The sequence below is a fragment of the Helianthus annuus genome, chromosome 2 (assembly GCF_002127325.2).
Source record: "Helianthus annuus cultivar XRQ/B chromosome 2, HanXRQr2.0-SUNRISE, whole genome shotgun sequence".
In the NCBI taxonomy this organism is placed as follows: domain Eukaryota; kingdom Viridiplantae; phylum Streptophyta; class Magnoliopsida; order Asterales; family Asteraceae; genus Helianthus; species Helianthus annuus.
The window spans coordinates 39,801,457-39,818,300 of NC_035434.2; the positions used below are offsets into that span (position 1 = coordinate 39,801,457).

At 39.3% G+C, this 16,844-nt stretch overlaps 1 protein-coding gene across 4 annotated transcripts; it reads right to left on the minus strand.

The window, feature by feature from the left end:
- Positions 1-2,784: 2,784 nt before the first annotated feature.
- Positions 2,785-7,170, minus strand: LOC110915632 (E3 ubiquitin-protein ligase MBR2). 4 transcript variants are annotated; one of them, XM_022160363.2, is made up of 6 exons: positions 6,755-7,170; positions 4,639-5,833; positions 4,497-4,547; positions 4,315-4,413; positions 3,725-3,862; positions 2,785-3,214 (listed from the first exon to the last, which is right to left on the minus strand). In XM_022160363.2, exons 2-6 carry the CDS (start codon positions 5,824-5,826, stop codon positions 3,080-3,082), a joined length of 1,611 nt encoding a protein of 536 aa, XP_022016055.1. In that variant the 5' UTR covers positions 5,827-5,833; positions 6,755-7,170; the 3' UTR covers positions 2,785-3,079. The 4 variants fall into 4 exon arrangements, with proteins under 4 accessions (XP_022016055.1, XP_022016058.1, XP_022016066.1 ...); XM_022160366.2 differs by having other exon boundaries at positions 4,639-5,861; positions 6,755-7,166; XM_022160374.2 differs by having other exon boundaries at positions 4,639-5,861; positions 6,931-7,160.
- Between the last annotated feature and the right edge of the window lie 9,674 nt (positions 7,171-16,844).

Genomic DNA, 16,844 nt, shown 5'->3' on the forward strand with positions numbered 1-16,844 from the left:
CTTAGGCACTGGGTCGTGCCCACCAGGCATAGGGTCGTGCCAAGTCAAGATTCCCTACAGAAAAAGACAACAGCAAAAGACAAACCAACACGAGGCCGTGCCAACTCAACATGGGCCGTGGTCAACTCTAAAATTCATAGAATCTGAGATAGTATAGCAAGTACACTCACCACGGGGCCGTGCTCTGTCACTATGGGGCGTGTTAGTACAAGACCTAACATCTGCAGTTAATGAAGGGAGAGAAATTGAAGACCACAGGGTCGTGCCAGGTAGGCACGGGGACGTGTGAAGACTCTGTTTCCAGCTATAAATAGGGGGTGCTTGGTTTCATTCCAACTGATCCCTTGGCAAACCACTTCTCTCACACTTGCCATCAGTCCACCACCACTACAACACCAGCACCCACCACCAGCATCCATCTTTCAACTTGTTTGGATATGTGTTAATGACTTTAATAACTAGTTCTTTATATTGAAGATGACTTTACTTAAAAATTTCTTTATATTTTGTGGATTCACTCATTCGTGTTTTTACGGTCTATATAAAGCGCGTTAACTGCCTGGAAGGGGGTTAGAAGGGTGTTTGGGTAAAGTTCTTGCGTCGTTCAGTGTATAGATCATGCGAGGACCTGATTCAAGCTTATTAGGACTTCCCTTGAGGCAGATAACATCAAATCAGGGGAAGTAAGAACAGCTTGTAGTCTCTTATAATTTAACTAATATTAAAAGAACTGTATCCCTGCTGACTCAGACCAATAGGCTGAGGGTAACGTCGCCTTCATAAGAGAGGCCTACCACTTTTCGCATTAATAACTTATTTCAATGATCCAAACTTGCGGGACTGTATCCCTGCTAACTCAGACCAATAGGTTGAGGGTAATGTCGCCTTCACAAGAGGGGCCTACCACTATAACTAAGATAATATCTTAAAAAGCCCAAAGTGCGGAAATCATCAAAGGATACATAAAAGAGGAGTTGGAACCAAGTGATTCCTTCTTGTCTATTTGTTTTTCCTTACATTTACGTTTTTATTTTTAGTTTATCTTTTAAAATTTTCAAAAATTTTTATCAAAATTTGGTTAGATTAGACGTTAACGATAAGCCGGTATTAAAAGCTCGTGTGTCCTTAGACGACCTCGGTATCTTACCATCACTATACTATGTCCACGATGGATGCACTTGACCTAACGTGTGTAGAGTGATAGTATTGTATCATGTTTTATATATTTAAAGCTTGATTCGCGAGTAAAAAGTACTTAAAATATATCTAAAATTTATAACCCCACTCTCACACATCAAAGTAACTAGCTTTTATGTTCTTTGAACACCACTTTATCCCAATGAGGAACAATTTCCCAACATTATCTTCCTAATAGTGTTTTATAACAATCACCAACCAATGGTGAGATCCCTTATAAATACATCTATCAACACCCTAGAGATAGCCTCACGAATACAAGATTCGAATACTTAAAGCATAGCTTCTTCTTTTTTGCTCTTGATCTTTGATCTTTAATCTTTAATCTCTCATTGATTAAATTTGTAAATCTTTGCTCTTGATCTTTGATCTTTAATCTTTAATCTCTCATTGATTAAATTTGTAGATCTCAAGGGAACTATAAATATTAATTAGATGAGTATTTGAAAGTATTATGAGCAAAATGGGCGAGTGAAAAAGGTTGGGGAACGCTAGTAATTATATGCAAGACACAACAAACAAGAAAAAGCAATCTGACACATCAGAGGTTGATCCCACGGTCAATGTATTTACCGTGGATCGCCCAAATTTAACTTTTAGTTTGCTTTGAATCTTGAACATTGTGTAACGACTATAATCTGCCCTCAACACCTTTTTCATACGAATACCTCTAGATTTTGACTTTTCAAAGCAACCTTTTGAAATCTATCAACATAGATGTGTACTTTTCAAAGCATGGTGATGGTTTGGTGAAGCATATTGCTTTTTTTCCATTTATGAAAACTTTTGTCTCCCAACATCATTACATCCTATAGATGGAAAGAAACCAACTACATACTTCCATTTCAAGTTCAAAGTCTCACTAACTGATTATCAACTTGTTTAGTTTAATTAGGACTTTTACTATTGAGTATTTAAAAAAAAAACTATCTTTTAATTGAGGTTTAATTGATTTTCTCTCTAATACCCAATCAATTCTTTGATGTATCAAGCTTTGATCTTTGATTCTTTGTAGATGAAGTTTCATTCTTGATCTTTGTAGTCCTTAAGTCTTCATCACATGTAGCTTTGGTTTTTCACCTTTGCATATGAAATTATGTTCCACTTAGTGATTTATTGCACTTGATGATTAGTGTAATTCACTTCCCAAGTCTTGATTTACCATTTGATTCATTTTGATCTTTGCACTTAACTCTGTATACTTGTAATATTTTAGTTTCTAAATTGCCTATCCAGAAGGTTAACATAATTGCTAAACGTGTGAAGCGTACACAAGTAAATTACGCATGTTCATTTGGTTAAAACAAAATCACGCATGGTCAGAAACCCTAATTACTCGTGTTGTAACATAATCACGCACGTTATACTACTGCTCACGTACGTTTCACACGTTAAGGACTTTTGTATTTTAGATTTTTTCTATTATTTAATTCATTACTAGTATTGTACAAAATAAAACTATATTATTATAAATACTTATTTGAAAGAAATTATTAAAATAGAGTAAGATTTTTAGATTACAAATTCTATGATTGTTGACAGTAACTCAACCCAAAAGACTAGTCTGGTGGGTAAGAGAGTCTATTTAATACATAAACTCCACATTGGTTGCCCATACAACCAATGCTGAATAAATCTCATACCTTGCAATGGTTTCAGTCCATAACAAAACCTTAAACTTGTCGAAGAGCATAAATAAATGGAAGATTGGCATAAGTTGTGCCTTTGGTTCATAGAAAGAATCCAAAAAATAACATAAATAGCATAACAGATAAACAAACAAAGAGGATATTATCTGCCAATAATTTTGCCAAAAACACCACCTTACTTGCAGCCAAATAATTCATAACATCTTCGGGTCGTGTCGGCTCATGTAGATGGATCATGTAGACGCAAATCCCGTCGACTTACAAATGGGGCACAAGTTCTTGTGTTGCAGCCATTGTTTTATGCAACCATGGTGGAAATCATGCCCACACTCTAGTGTTCCAAGATCATCTCCATCCTTGTATTCCTCCTTATTAACACAAAAAAAAATAATAAATAAATTAATAATTCAAAAGGTAAAAGAAAACTGTAGTTTCAAATTTTGGATGATCAGTTTTCTTTTCAATCAAATTAAGGCTGTTTATGGTCCGGTTTGGATGCTTTCGTCAAAAACTCTGGGCTCAACCGCCAAGTACGTTTTCAAAATATGACGAACCAAACCAGCTTGCTAGCAGTTTGGCAGTTTTACAATTGGGGTTTAAACCATCGTTTTCAAAATCATTAGTTTGTATTGAAAACTGTAAAATGTTTAAAGACAGTCAAAACCAAACCATATAAATCCCAAACTAGCCGACTTGCTTTAGTTGGTCGGTTTCAACCGTGTTATGAACACCCTTAAAGTAAATAGCAAAAAAATAATAATCTACCCCTTCGTGCACTTTAAGAAAAAATGAATGTCTGCTCATTTTACCTACTAATTATTTATTAAAAATAGAAGAATTAGTCAAAACACTCAAACATTTGAGTATCTAATTATTACCTGACATACGGAACAAGGTTCTACGTCGGGCTGGCCCCTTTCAACCACATACGATTTCTGCTTGAGATGCTTTGCAATTGTTTCTTCGGTCAATCCAGTGTTTACATTTCCTATGCGTTCTTCTAATGCAAGTAGCTCCTGCAAACCCCGAGTTAATGTTATGTTTGAAAAAAATTAAAGCAATAATTATTATTAATGTAACGAGTTAAATGCCATTTTAGTCCCTGTTGTTTGGGCCATTTTGCCAGTTTAGTCCAAAGGTTTCATTTTTCGGATGTGGGTCCAAAAAGGTTTCACCGTTGCCATTTTAGTCCACTGGGTTAAAGAGAAGGGTAATTCGGTCATTTTATATGTAATTATGTTAACTAGAAGGGCCATTCGGCTATATAAAATGACCGAATTACGCTTATCGTTAATAGAAAAAATGGATGAAGTGGTTAACCCAGGGGACTAAAACGGCAACGTTGAAACCTTTTTGGACCCACAGGCGAAAAATGAAACCTTTGGACTAAACTAGCAAAATGGCCCAAACCACAGGGACTAAAATGGCATTTAACTCTAATGTAACAAAATGAATTATAGGATTATACCTCGTATGACATATTGTCTATATCAAGTCGCATATCTCTATGCCTGTCGTGAATATCCGCGATCCCGTAAAAGACCGATTGATCTAGTATCATAACATCCTGCAACAAACAAAAAAAAATTGAAAAACAAAACTTAATTCACTAAACAAACAAAAAAATAATTATTTATAAAAGTAGCTAACCTCAAATCGCAAGGCTTCACCCCTGCGCATAAGATCCAGTACATTACGAATCTGCACAAAAATAAAAATAAATAAATAAAACCAAATGCAATGCAATGCAAAACAAAATTATCATATAACATGCTACTTAAAGAACACAAACCTCAGACACAAGCCTGCCTCTTCCTTCACCGCCAGGTGTCACGGTTCGTGAAAGATACGCACCCTCAAGCTGTCTACCGAGCAATAAAGAAGACCTCGAGTACGCCTGATGACGATGATGACCCGGCAGAGTCCCAACATCTTGGGAGGAAGATGATGAACTATTCAAAGCTGGAGGGATTATCGGGAAAATATTACCATTCTGCCCTCCACCGTCCTCCGAACCAGCAGCCGACAACAAAGATCGCCGAAGAAATGCTGATAGTCTTCTAGGATTATAATTTGGCGAGGGCCCGGAACTTGGTCTGGCTCGAGAACTACCGACATTTCCACCATCGTTTACATTCGCACCGTCACCGGTTGAGCTCCAATTGAGTTCGGTTTGGGCGGCGGTTCTTATGCTACTTGGTGGTGGAAATATGGGATGATCAGAAATCGAATCGAGTTCACTCCGATCAGCGGAAATAACAAGATTCGGTGATCGGGTTGCTCTCGAGCTAGAACTCCGACTCCATCTAGAAGTTGATTGAAAATTTCGTCTTAATGCAGGAACCCGCAAAACGGGCTGACCCTGATGACTTGATAAATCATCAGATGGCTGGTTAAGTCTCAAACCCGAAACATCAGACCCCCGAGAGTCAACCTGTTGACGGGACACAAGCGGGTTCTCGCCAATACTCAACCCAAGTCTCGGAATAGTCGGGTCTGGAAGTGGGTTTTCATCGATTGTGTGCCACGAGCTCGACCCACCGTCGGATCTTTGAAACATGCTTGAACTTCCCGCCCCTGAAGAAGACTGGCCCATGGTTAATTCAACCGCTTTTCTTTTACGAGACAGGCGGTGATCATCTGTGTCAAACGGGTCAGAAAACGATGAACTAGATGCACCATGATCACCCAACGAAAGCACACTTGATGGTGGTTCAGGACAAGGTTTCATCAACGAAGGCCACCCATGGTCTGGTCGTGATTCTATATGACCCAGGTTCGCTTGGTTCGGACCCGAACTTGAACTGGGTTCGCCTACATCCCACATACTTACATTCTGACCTTCTTGATTTGTTGGGTTCAAAGAGATGTAATCGGGTAACCGGTTCGATGGAGAGTTAACGACATCACTCGATGTTGAACCGTGTTCAAACGCTAATGTTTCCGGAAATGAGCCCACAGCACCCCTCTGTCCTTGCATTGGAACCCTAAAAATCTATAAGATTAATTTTGCATCTGTATGAAAAAATTGATGGCTACATTAAACTCCATGAAAAACATTTGAACCTAAAACATATATTAGTAACAAAACCTATAAAATTTGCCCCAACTTTGAACTCAAAAAAGTAACAAACTTGAATCTGTAAGGGGCTGTTTGGCAACATCTGAATGGTTAAGTGCTGAACCAGTAAGAGGTCTGAACCATTAAGAGCTTGTATAATACTTAACCGTTCAGAGGCAAATGTCTAACCAATTCAGATTAGAGGTCTTAACCATTCAGACTCTGTATAAATCTTAACCATTCAGAGGCAAATGTCTGAACCATTCAAACGTCTGCTTGTGAAACAAACAGTCTGAACTATTAAGTGCTGAACCAGTAAGAGGTCTGAACCACTAAGAACCTTATTAAGAGGTAAACAAACAGCCCCTAAAAACAAGATGGAGAGCAATTGTAGCTTAAAAATATCAAAATGTGACCTAACTAATAAACAACAAACCTTTTACAACCAAACACCACCCACCCACTAACCCTAGAGTCCAATTCACACTAAATTTTAGCACACATTACAAGCAATGGATCTTGAGCTAATCAACAATCAACCAATACATACACAAACATATATATATATACACATCAATCATCATTCAAACACAACATCATAGGACAAACAAATTGAGGAACTTTATCATAAATCTCCAACATATCAAACTGTTAAAACAGTCAAAACACAAAAATCAAACACACATAACAAAATAAACAAAAAGCATAAAACTTTTAGTCAAAACAGAGCATCTTGATTATATAACATCAGAAATGAACAAACTTTCTTCATAAAAATGCAAACCCAGATGAGAAATTACAGAACCAAGAAACATAAAACTGAAAGTAACAATAATCAAGAACATACCAAATTGTACAAGATGGATCTAAGATTGTTAAAAATCAAAGATTTCAAAAGGGTTTCCAAGGACACAAAGATTATGGTCAAAATCATGAAAAAAATCTCATATTTACAACACCCTCTATACAAACAAACAATCAATCAATGAATTGGGTTTCCGATTCTTGAACCAAATTGATGACCTTTTTCAAAAGGGTTTTGAGGGGAGATGAAGGTTGAATGATAGGTGGAGAGAATCAAAGATGAAACTGTGTGTTTGTGGGTGTAAAATGACATGAGAGATGTTGAATGAACCCACATTTAGAGAGAGGGAGAGAGAGAAAAGGTCGAAAGTTAAACCAAGTGGCGTTTGTATGTCCCAATGCACGCCGAGCCGATCAACATCTTTTGAAGTCGTGTCTCTCTTTCACGCCAAGCACCCCCTTGATGTCTTTTCTCTTGTGCTTTTATGGGTAAAAAGATATTTGCCAACTATATTTGAATTGCAAACTTGACACCATTAAATTAGTATTTGTTTATTGTTGGAGTTTCTTTTTAGTTGATGTGTATCTATACTTCTTTAAGTGAAAAAAAGGATGATAAAACTTAGAAGTTGTGTTTGTTGATGTAATCGTTTTGATGACTTGTTTGAGCGGACTGTTTTTGCGATTGGTTATCTTTCTTTGTTGTTTGCACACACGATAACCGTTAGATTTGCCATGAGTAAGCAGCTTACCTGCATCAGACTCTAACGTAAAAATTGATAACCAATGTGTGTGTCTTATCCCAAAGGGAGAATAGGTATAGCATTGGTTAATCTAGACTATTTCGTAATCAATTGTCATACTAAACCAGGAATGTGCATAACGTTGGATACGATGATTTTAGACATACTTGTTAGTCCTGAGTATTATGTAATGGATGTTGTATAGTAGTAAATATTGGTATGCAATGTATGTGTCCTATCCCAATGAGGTTAATCTAGACTATTTCTATCATCAATGAACCACGAATGTGTGTAACGTTGCATATTCAAATATGCTCACTAGTCTTGAGTATTACCTATCATTCCATGTTATTTACATGATTAGATCTGTTGGGTTGATGTAGTCATATTTGCGAGTGCATAACCTCTCAAGTGTTATGTCGAAGTATTCAATGTTCATACTCATGATGTCTATTTCTAGAACCTCATAACAATGTGTTCCAATCAGACCAGGTGTATGCAGGTTCATACGTTAACAAGTCCAAATATTTTAATGATACGCGCCTTAGATGGTTTGGACATCACCCCGTACTGATGTTTGATGGTCTAGACACGGATAGGTATGGTTCAAGTATTTTTTTTCCTTTCATTTGCATGTATAAACATTAACTTGACGTACTTATGAGAAGGTTTATACATAAATATGTTTAGACATAGAGTTGACCTTTCATGTCCCTTTTAGTCCAATAAGATGCACAAGTTACTGGACTCAAAATTTCAAGGTATTAATAGCTCGTATCTCACATACTTGGGGAAAGTTATTATGTGGGTGACTATGATATGTCACATGATGTTTCTTTAATCTTCATTGTTGAGTGGTGTAACGATGTGTCTCTTGGATACATAATGACAAGGTGTGACAGCCGGCTATTCTGAGTGTTGGCCCATGTGATCCTTCCTTAAGGAACAGTTGATATAATGCCAAAACCCATCTGCATCAGATGATCCAGAATAACAATGCTTGAACAGTTTTTCCCTCCAATGGCAGTGGCATACAACATCTGATGATTCCTAAAGACTGTTGGCCACTAAAGTCTGTTACACACAAAAGTCTACTGATATACAAAGTATGTTGAAGACCAATCAGCTGTTAAAGTCAAAGAACTGTTAGAAGTCAAAGGCCTTATCAACCTTAATGGAAAGCACTACCCAGTCTTCATCATTGGTTTAGCCTCATCAGCGGATAGCATGCATCAGTGTTTGTTTAATTATTGTCTAATGTAATAGTGTCTGTAATCATCAGTGTTTAGAGGTTGTTAAGATTGTTAGCTATCACTGTCTAGGTGATGCAGCAAAGAGGCCACAGTGTTTAGGATTGTACTATAAATAGACAGTGCTTGTACTGTTCTATTGCTCTTTCGCACACACTTGCATCTTCTACGAACTAACATTGTGAGCTCAGGCTGAGGAGGAGATAGTGTTCATGCATGCATAGTCTAAACATTGTGTATTCAATCTTTTGATTATAAAAGCATATAGGATGAAAACTGTTCTCTCCTTGATTGTGTTATAAAGTTTTTCTTCATTCCGCTGCAATTGTTCATTTGTTTATCTTCTTCATTTTACATCTCTCTTAAAACAACACAATCAAGTAAACTCAGATCCTAACAATTGGTATCAGAGCATAGGTTAGTCAAATTCGATTTAACCATCAATTTGACATAAAAGATCAGCTCAATTTCATTGATACTATGTTGTTCATATTTGTTGAAAAACAGAGTACAAGTGTAATCACATTCAAAGTTGATTATTCAAAAACTTCTGTAAAACAACCAAGATGTATTCACAATCACAGGACCCTCACAACACCGACACACTCTACAAGCCACCTATGCTTGTCAGATCTGAATACAATATCTGACAATGTAGGATTGGCCATGTGTTAGCAAAACAAAACACCGGTTGCTGGAAGTCTGTCATCTTTGGACCTCTTGTTCCATTGGTGCTAAGTGTAGAAAATCCCAAGGTCCAAGGTACAAGTACCTAAAAGTCCTGAAAATTACTCTGAGCAGGATTTTCAGAGGATTGAGTTAGATGCTAAGGCATTCAGTATAGTGGCCACAGCACTACCCAATGACATATATGCTAGCCTGTTACACTGTAACAGTGCTAAAGAGCTATGGGATGCACTCAAAGAGCAATTTGGTGGGACAGAAGAGGTTATGGAAAACAACTGAGAGGACTTAAACCAACAATACGAAACATTCTATCATGTTAAGGGAGAGTCATTGACCCAGCAGTTTGAAAGGTTTAGTTGTCTGATTAGTGAGCTAAAACTGGTTAATGTTGAGTATGCTAAATCCACTTTAAATAGTAGGTTTCTTAGATCATTACCAGAAAAGTGGGACATTGTAGCCTTTGTGACCAGAAATTTTGTGGGGTTCAAGGAATTAAGTATGACCTAACTTCATGGTAGGCTTCTCACATATGAAAGAGAGCTGAACCAGAAAAAAGAAGTTGCAATAATCTGGAAAAGTGGCTGATGATTACTCTTTTGGTAACACAACACCTTTGGGTCAAGAAGAGTCATCTGGTGGCTGTAAGGACCAGAGTTATGATCCTTATATTGGCATAACTACAGGTGAAGCCTTCAACTCTGAGCCTTACTCACCCAATTATGCTTTCACAACTAATGGGGAAAACCAGATCTCTGATAACTTATCCTTTGAACTGAATGACCTCCAACATTTTGATCCTACAAATCTAGAAGAAATGGACATTTTACATCAGCTTGCATTGTTGAGTGTTAGAACAAGCAAGTTTTATAAAAGGACTGGCAGAAAGTTTCCAGGATTGCATGGGAATTTGAACTGGGTTGGATAAGTCAAAAATCAAGTGCTATAAGTGTAATAGGCTTGGTCACTTTGCTAGGGAATGTAGGAGTCAAAACAGTGGACCAATCATCAGTCACCCTAGCCCAAGACCTCAAAACACTCAAAGCACTATGCATTATTCCTAATATACCCCTGCTCCTCATATGCAAAACACTGCCCATTTTGCACATCCGGTAAACATTGTTCCTGTGCAGTATGTCAAACCACTTTTCCACAAATTCAGTATGTTCAAGCCCTTGTATCCAAGGTTTAAGTGCAACATGCACCACAACAAACTTCACAAACATCTGCTCCAGCAGAGGTCAGTCAACAGAGTTTCTTTACACAGGGCTTTGTTGAATGGAGCAGTATGCCCGATGACTTAACTGATGAAAATTTTGCTCTAATTGCTAATCCTAATGTTATTCTTGATGAATTTTGTTCCATGGCATTAGAGTCAATACCAGAAGGGCAGGAATCTGAGGAAGTGGAGTCCAGATCTGATGAGGTGGAAGAAATTGCTAAAATAGTGGTTACAGCTGTTGTTGGTGAACAGATGTTAGAAGAGAAGGAAACTGAACCTCTGTTAGAACCTCTTGCTGATCCATGGGATGCTAGAGTGTGTGAGGATAATTGTGACTGTGCCATGATGGCTACTGCTAAGGTATCACCTCAGATCTTAAAAGATTTGTGTTCAGATAAATGCATTATTGCTTTTGCTAACAGAAAAGAGGTGAATGAAAACCTTAGAAGTTTAAAAGATGAAGTCCAATTTGAGAAAACTTTTAAAGAGTTGAAAAACAAATTGTTTGACAAAGAAACTGAAATCAGCAGTCTGAAACATGAACACAATATAACCAAAGACCAACTCCAAACTATGGTAGAAAAATACCAAGTTTGCAAAAAGGAGCTTGAATCCACCCAAATCACTTGTGAAAAACGGGTGGAGTCTTGTAAAGGTTATGAACTAATGTTGGAAAAGCAGATCAAGAGCAATGTAAAGTTTGGCATTTGCTTTAGAAAACATGACCAAACTGAAAACACTGCTGAAATTGAATCTGGCTTAGTTGAGGTAATACCCGCAAAATGGCTGGTCAAGAGATAAAAGTCACAGATAAAAATGGAAACAAAATCATTTTAGAAAAACCAAAGGGGTCATCAACCTTTGAAGAGATAGAAAAATATCAATTCAAACCCACTTGGTCTGATGAATGTGACATCCATGAAAACTTCAAGCCAATGGATTTTTCTACAATTGAGGGTGTCAAAGCACCCAAGGCTAAGGTCATTCCTCTGAAAGATACCCCAACAGAGGTTAAAAACTCTGTTGAAAAGGAAACTGAAAAGAGGAAGAAAAGAGAAAAGGTTTAAAACTTGTTTTGTGACTTTTGTGAGAAAAGAAACCATACCACAAAAGACTGTTTTCATTTAAAAGCTTATGATATAAACAAAACAAGTGTCATTGAGCCTGCACCAAAATGCACAATTTGTGGAAAAACCAATCATCTTACTCAAAAGTGTGTGTACCAAACTTTTGAGGTTAAAAGAAAAGAGTACACATCAAAAAAACTGGAGAGTCCACGAAAATCTTCCATAAAAAACAAACAGACTCTTGTGCCTATCCAAACAGCTGTTACAAAACAGCTGAACAAAACCGCTACTCCCAGAGAGGTACAAGTGACAGATGCACCACCATCAAACTAGTTCCCAAGAGGACATGGTCAAGCATCATACCAAAATGTCCCACATGCTTATGAAACCTACAAAAGGCCCTCTAAGCCCAAAGTGAATAGGCATCCTTTTGGTTATCAACATTTGACAGGAGATGGTCCACAATAGTGGTTACAGAAAAATGCTCAAAAAACTGTTCAAACCCATGATCTAACCATTGTTCATACTCCTGGACTTGAGGTTGACCTATCTGTGACCCCATACAAAGTCTTATTGGCTTTGGAGACCCACCTAAACTAAATTATTACTTGATGTGCAGGGAGCTTCTGCATGCTTAGATAGTTTATGGTATGTAGATAGTGGAGGCTCCAGGCACATGACAGGATGTAAACCCCTACTCAAAGATTTCAAAACACATGGAGGGGGTGATATATCCTTTGGTAATAATTCAAAAGGAAAGGTGTTAGGGTCAGAGCAGTGCAGTCTGGGAAGCTCAAGTCTGAGAATGTCAATCTTATCAACAATCTTAAGTTCAACCTCCTTAGTGTTTCACAAATGAGTGACAAAGGCTATGGGTCATTCTTCATTAAGGATAATTGTAAGATTGTTGGGCCAGAAATGGTGAAAAAGATTGAAGAAATCATAGCCAGGGGTAAAACACAGCTTGTTGCTCAAAGGAGTGGCAATGTGTATGTGGTTGATATGTCAAAAGATAACCCAATGGATGATGCTTGTCTGTTCTTAGCTGCCTCTAACAAAGAGACAGAGCTATGGCATATGTCACACCCCCAAAATCCACCCGCGGATAACACCCGCTTCGGGGGCGTGACTGACCAGGATCCAGCCACCAATTATACTAAGCATTGGTTAATATTAAAGTAATACTTGCTAACCATAAAAATTAGCAAATATCAAGTTCAGAGTTAAAGGTTTTAAAGTTTAAACAGTAACAAGTAGCGGAAGCATAATTAAATAGTTTTTAATCAGTGTTCATAAGGTAAGCATAATAAATGCCCAACACACGGGCAGACGACCACTACACATCCCAAGTAGCTGCTCCAGTCACTGGCCACCTGCAAAGCATGCAGTAAAGGGGTCAACAATAATGCTGAGTGAGTTCACTAGTTGTCCAGTTTTAATTACCAAAAACTTGTTTCACCAGTTAATTTATCCGTTTATACATGCCATGGGGAGCTACCCCAAAAGTTAGCGACTAAACTGTTTTTCCAATACCGAACACTAGGTAACCGAATGCGTTTCCGCAGGATGCCCCGATGTCAATGTTCTATCATCATTGACGGATGCCTGAGTACATTAGTTCACGACCGATCCCATACCATGGCACGGTGTGAGGCTGGTAAGACCTAAATAGCGCTATCAACTAATAACCCGTTCGCCTGGCACCGGCGACTAATCGGTATTATGTAGTAGGGACTTGAGTGATAGAGTTGCGTTTAGTGCCGTTAGTTGCAATCCGTATAAACAGTAATTAACTAAAAAGGTTTCCCAATACAAGGGAAGATAAAGTAAGTTTGTTTCCCAATAACTAGGGAAGGAGTGTAGACGGTATCCCCTTTACAAGGGGATAGGGTTGTTTTAGTCTCGTGTCCCAAACCACCGGGACGCATGCTTTTAAGTTGTGAACTCACCTTGGGTTGCTCGGTATGATACGTTACTTGGTTAAGTATGTTGGTCACCACGTCCTAACATGGTTACCAAATATGGGTCAAGTCGGGTACAAGTAAACACGTATAAGACACACTTAACGTAAATGCAGATAACCACAGTAGCAGGTAGACATGCAGCCCAGTCAACAGGAAGTCCAACATACAAACAGTGGGGCTATTGGGCCTAAGCAGTTACACAAGCAATCCAGTTAACAGACAATCCAACAAGTACGTTGGCCCAATATCAGCCCAGTCGAGACGGAGGTGACTCGCAACCAAGGTTGCGACTCGCAAGCGAGGTCTCGGTTCGTCATGCTTTGGTTGCGACTCGCAATCAGAGATTCCGACTCGCAACCGGCGATTCCGACAAAGCAGCTGTGGTTACGACTCGCAATCAGATCGATACGCGTTGATTACGACTCGCAACCGGGAGGTCTCGACAAATCTTGGTGCGGTCTCGAGTAGCAACCAAAGGTTGCGACTCGCAACCGTAGTTACGTGTGCATGAAGACCTTCTAGAACCTGTCATATGTACGAACCAATGGAAATGCATTTTCATGAAACCAATATGTACCATTTCCACTAAAACATGTTTTCTTGTCTGATTACAAACCAAAACAGATCAAACAAGCACAATTTCAAATATTTATCATGTTCATAACACATTCAAATTGTTCTTCACACATTCAACATATTCAATCACAAGTATCCAAATGACAATTAACCAAAATCAGGTTATTCAAGCAATATTTAACCACAATCTCAAATCATGAAAGTCATGAACACTCAATCCAACATCATGTCCAAATCCCCTTTAACCAAACCCTTGTTAACCGGAAACAAAACTATCTCCCCACAAAACCGAATACTCACATACTTTCATAAACATTCACCCTAAGTTATCTAGGCATGCTTTTCAAACATAATCAAGCATCAAATCTTTTATCCGACATTTATACCATCATCCTATATTAATACAAGCAAGAATCATGGTAACACATAGTGACCTTACTAACACATGAACATCTAGAAAGAGCTAAAACCACTAACCGGCTATAGATTCAAGGTGTGCGGGTATGATGGATCGATGAATGAGCTTCCGGTTGGCGGTTCCGAGCTAAAACCGAGTAGGTTCTTGATGTTGGTTGACCCGAGAAGAAGGAGAAGGATGAGAAGAGTGGTCTTGGTTGCTAGAACTTTAGGGTTTTGGGGTTTAGTGAAGAAGATGAGAGGAGAGTGTGTAAAATGGTTAAGGGAGGTGGGGTTGGGTTTATATAGTGTTGCGAGTGTGGGCTTGGGTTGGGTTTAATTCCTACGAGGCCAAGGCCTAGCCGGCCCATTACTAATGTTCACTCGAGACCATGGTCTCGAGTCGGGTTGCTTGTGGTTTCGGTTTACGTGTATAACACTTATATATATATATACATACACATAAGCAAATCGGCACATAACACATAATAGCAAATAGTTTTTATATATTTTTACTGTTAGTCGATTACGTACACGTTTGTTACATCGAAAGGTTATCCGGAAAGATCCGAGGTGTCACATTATCCCCAAGTTTTAGGAACTTTCGTCCCGAAAGTTAAGGCAGCCACTGTCAAGCTAGTGTAAGTGAAAGCGTTTCAACGGGGTGTCACATCATCCCCCCGTTAGTTTGGAATTTCGTCCCGAAATTCGTTCGTAGCTTCAGTGCTGGGATTTTCGTTAGGGAACAGCTGGGGATACTTGTGCTTCATCTGGTCTTCCCGCTCCCAGGTATACTCTGGGCCACGTCGCGAGTTCCAACGAACTCGTACAAGAGGTATCTGGCTACGTTTGAGGATTTTGATCTCTCGATCAGTGATCTCAATCGGTTCCTCAGTAAAGTGTAGCTGTTCGTCAATCGTCAGTTCCTTAAAAGGAATCACAAGTGTTTCATCCGACAAACACTTCTTCAGGTTGGATACGTGGAAAACGTTATGTACCGCACTCAGTTCTTCAGGCAGGTTCAATCTATAAGCAACCTTACCGATCTTCTCGGTAATTTCGAATGGTCCGATATATCGCGGATTAAGCTTGCCCCGTTTACCAAAGCGAACCACACCCTTCCAGGGTGAGACTTTAAGTAGAACCCGGTCACCGACCTGGAATTCCAATGGTTTCCTACGCTTATCAGCGTAGCTCTTCTGACGGTCACGAGCTGCCGCCATGCGTTGTCTGATCTGGGCAATCTTCTCCGTTGTATCTACCACCATCTCTGGGCCCGTGATTTGACTATCACCGATTTCCGCCCAGCAGAGAGGTGACCGGCATTTACGACCGTACAATGCCTCAAAAGGTGCTGCCTGAATACTGGTGTGGTAGCTGTTGTTGTAAGAGAACTCTACTAACGGTAGATGTTTCTCCCAGTTCTTGCCAAAGTCGATCACACACGCTCTAAGCATGTCTTCGAGAGTTTGGATGGTGCGTTCGGACTGTCCATCCGTTTGCGGGTGATAAGCAGTGCTCATATCCAAACGTGAGCCAAAGCATTTGTGCATAGCTTGCCACAGTTCCGAAGTAAATCGAGCGTCTCGGTCTGAAATAATCGAGGTTGGCACTCCGTGCCTCGAAACTACTTCCTTTAAGTAAATCTCCGCCAGGGTAGAAAACTTGTCTGTTTCCTTAATAGCCAGAAAGTGCGCGGACTTGGTTAGTCGATCCACTATTACCCAAATAGCATCATTTCCGCGTTGAGATCTAGGTAGCCCTGTAACAAAATCCATGGAAATTTGCTCCCATTTCCATTTCGGGATTTCTGGTTGTTGGAGTAGACCTGCTGGCTTCTGGTATTCTGTCTTGACTCTCGCGCAAGTCAAACATTTGCTAACGTATGTTGCTATGTGGGCCTTCATACCAGGCCACCAGTAGGTAGTCTTTAAATCATGGTACATCTTGTCCGAACCAGGATGTACTGAGTAGCGGGACTTGTGGGCTTCGTCCATCACGAGTTCACGTAAACCTCCAAAGAGTGGAACCCAGATACGCCCTGTCACATAGTAAGCACCATCTTCTTTCTGTTCCATTTGCTGTCTCGATCCTCGCAGAGACTCAGCCCTGATGTTTTCCGGCTTCAATGCTTCAACCTGAGCATTTCGAATCTGAGTAGGGAGGTTAGACTGGATGGTAAGTTGCAGTGCTCGCACGCGCTTTGGTACGGTGTCCTTTCGACTGAGGGC

What these genes read in the sequence shown, in the direction of transcription:
- LOC110915632 (XM_022160363.2), bottom strand. Translation starts at nt 5,826, where the DNA reads ATGCAAGGACAGAGGGGTGCTGTGGGCTCATTTCCGGAAACATTAGCG. An exon ending in TAGACAATATGTCATACGAG is followed by an intron (nt 3,863 to 4,314) that starts GTATAATCCTAT and finishes CGGGGTTTGCAG; the next exon opens with GAGCTACTTGCATTAGAAGA. An exon ending in AACCTTGTTCCGTATGTCAG is followed by an intron (nt 3,215 to 3,724) that starts GTAATAATTAGA and finishes TGTGTTAATAAG; the next exon opens with GAGGAATACAAGGATGGAGA.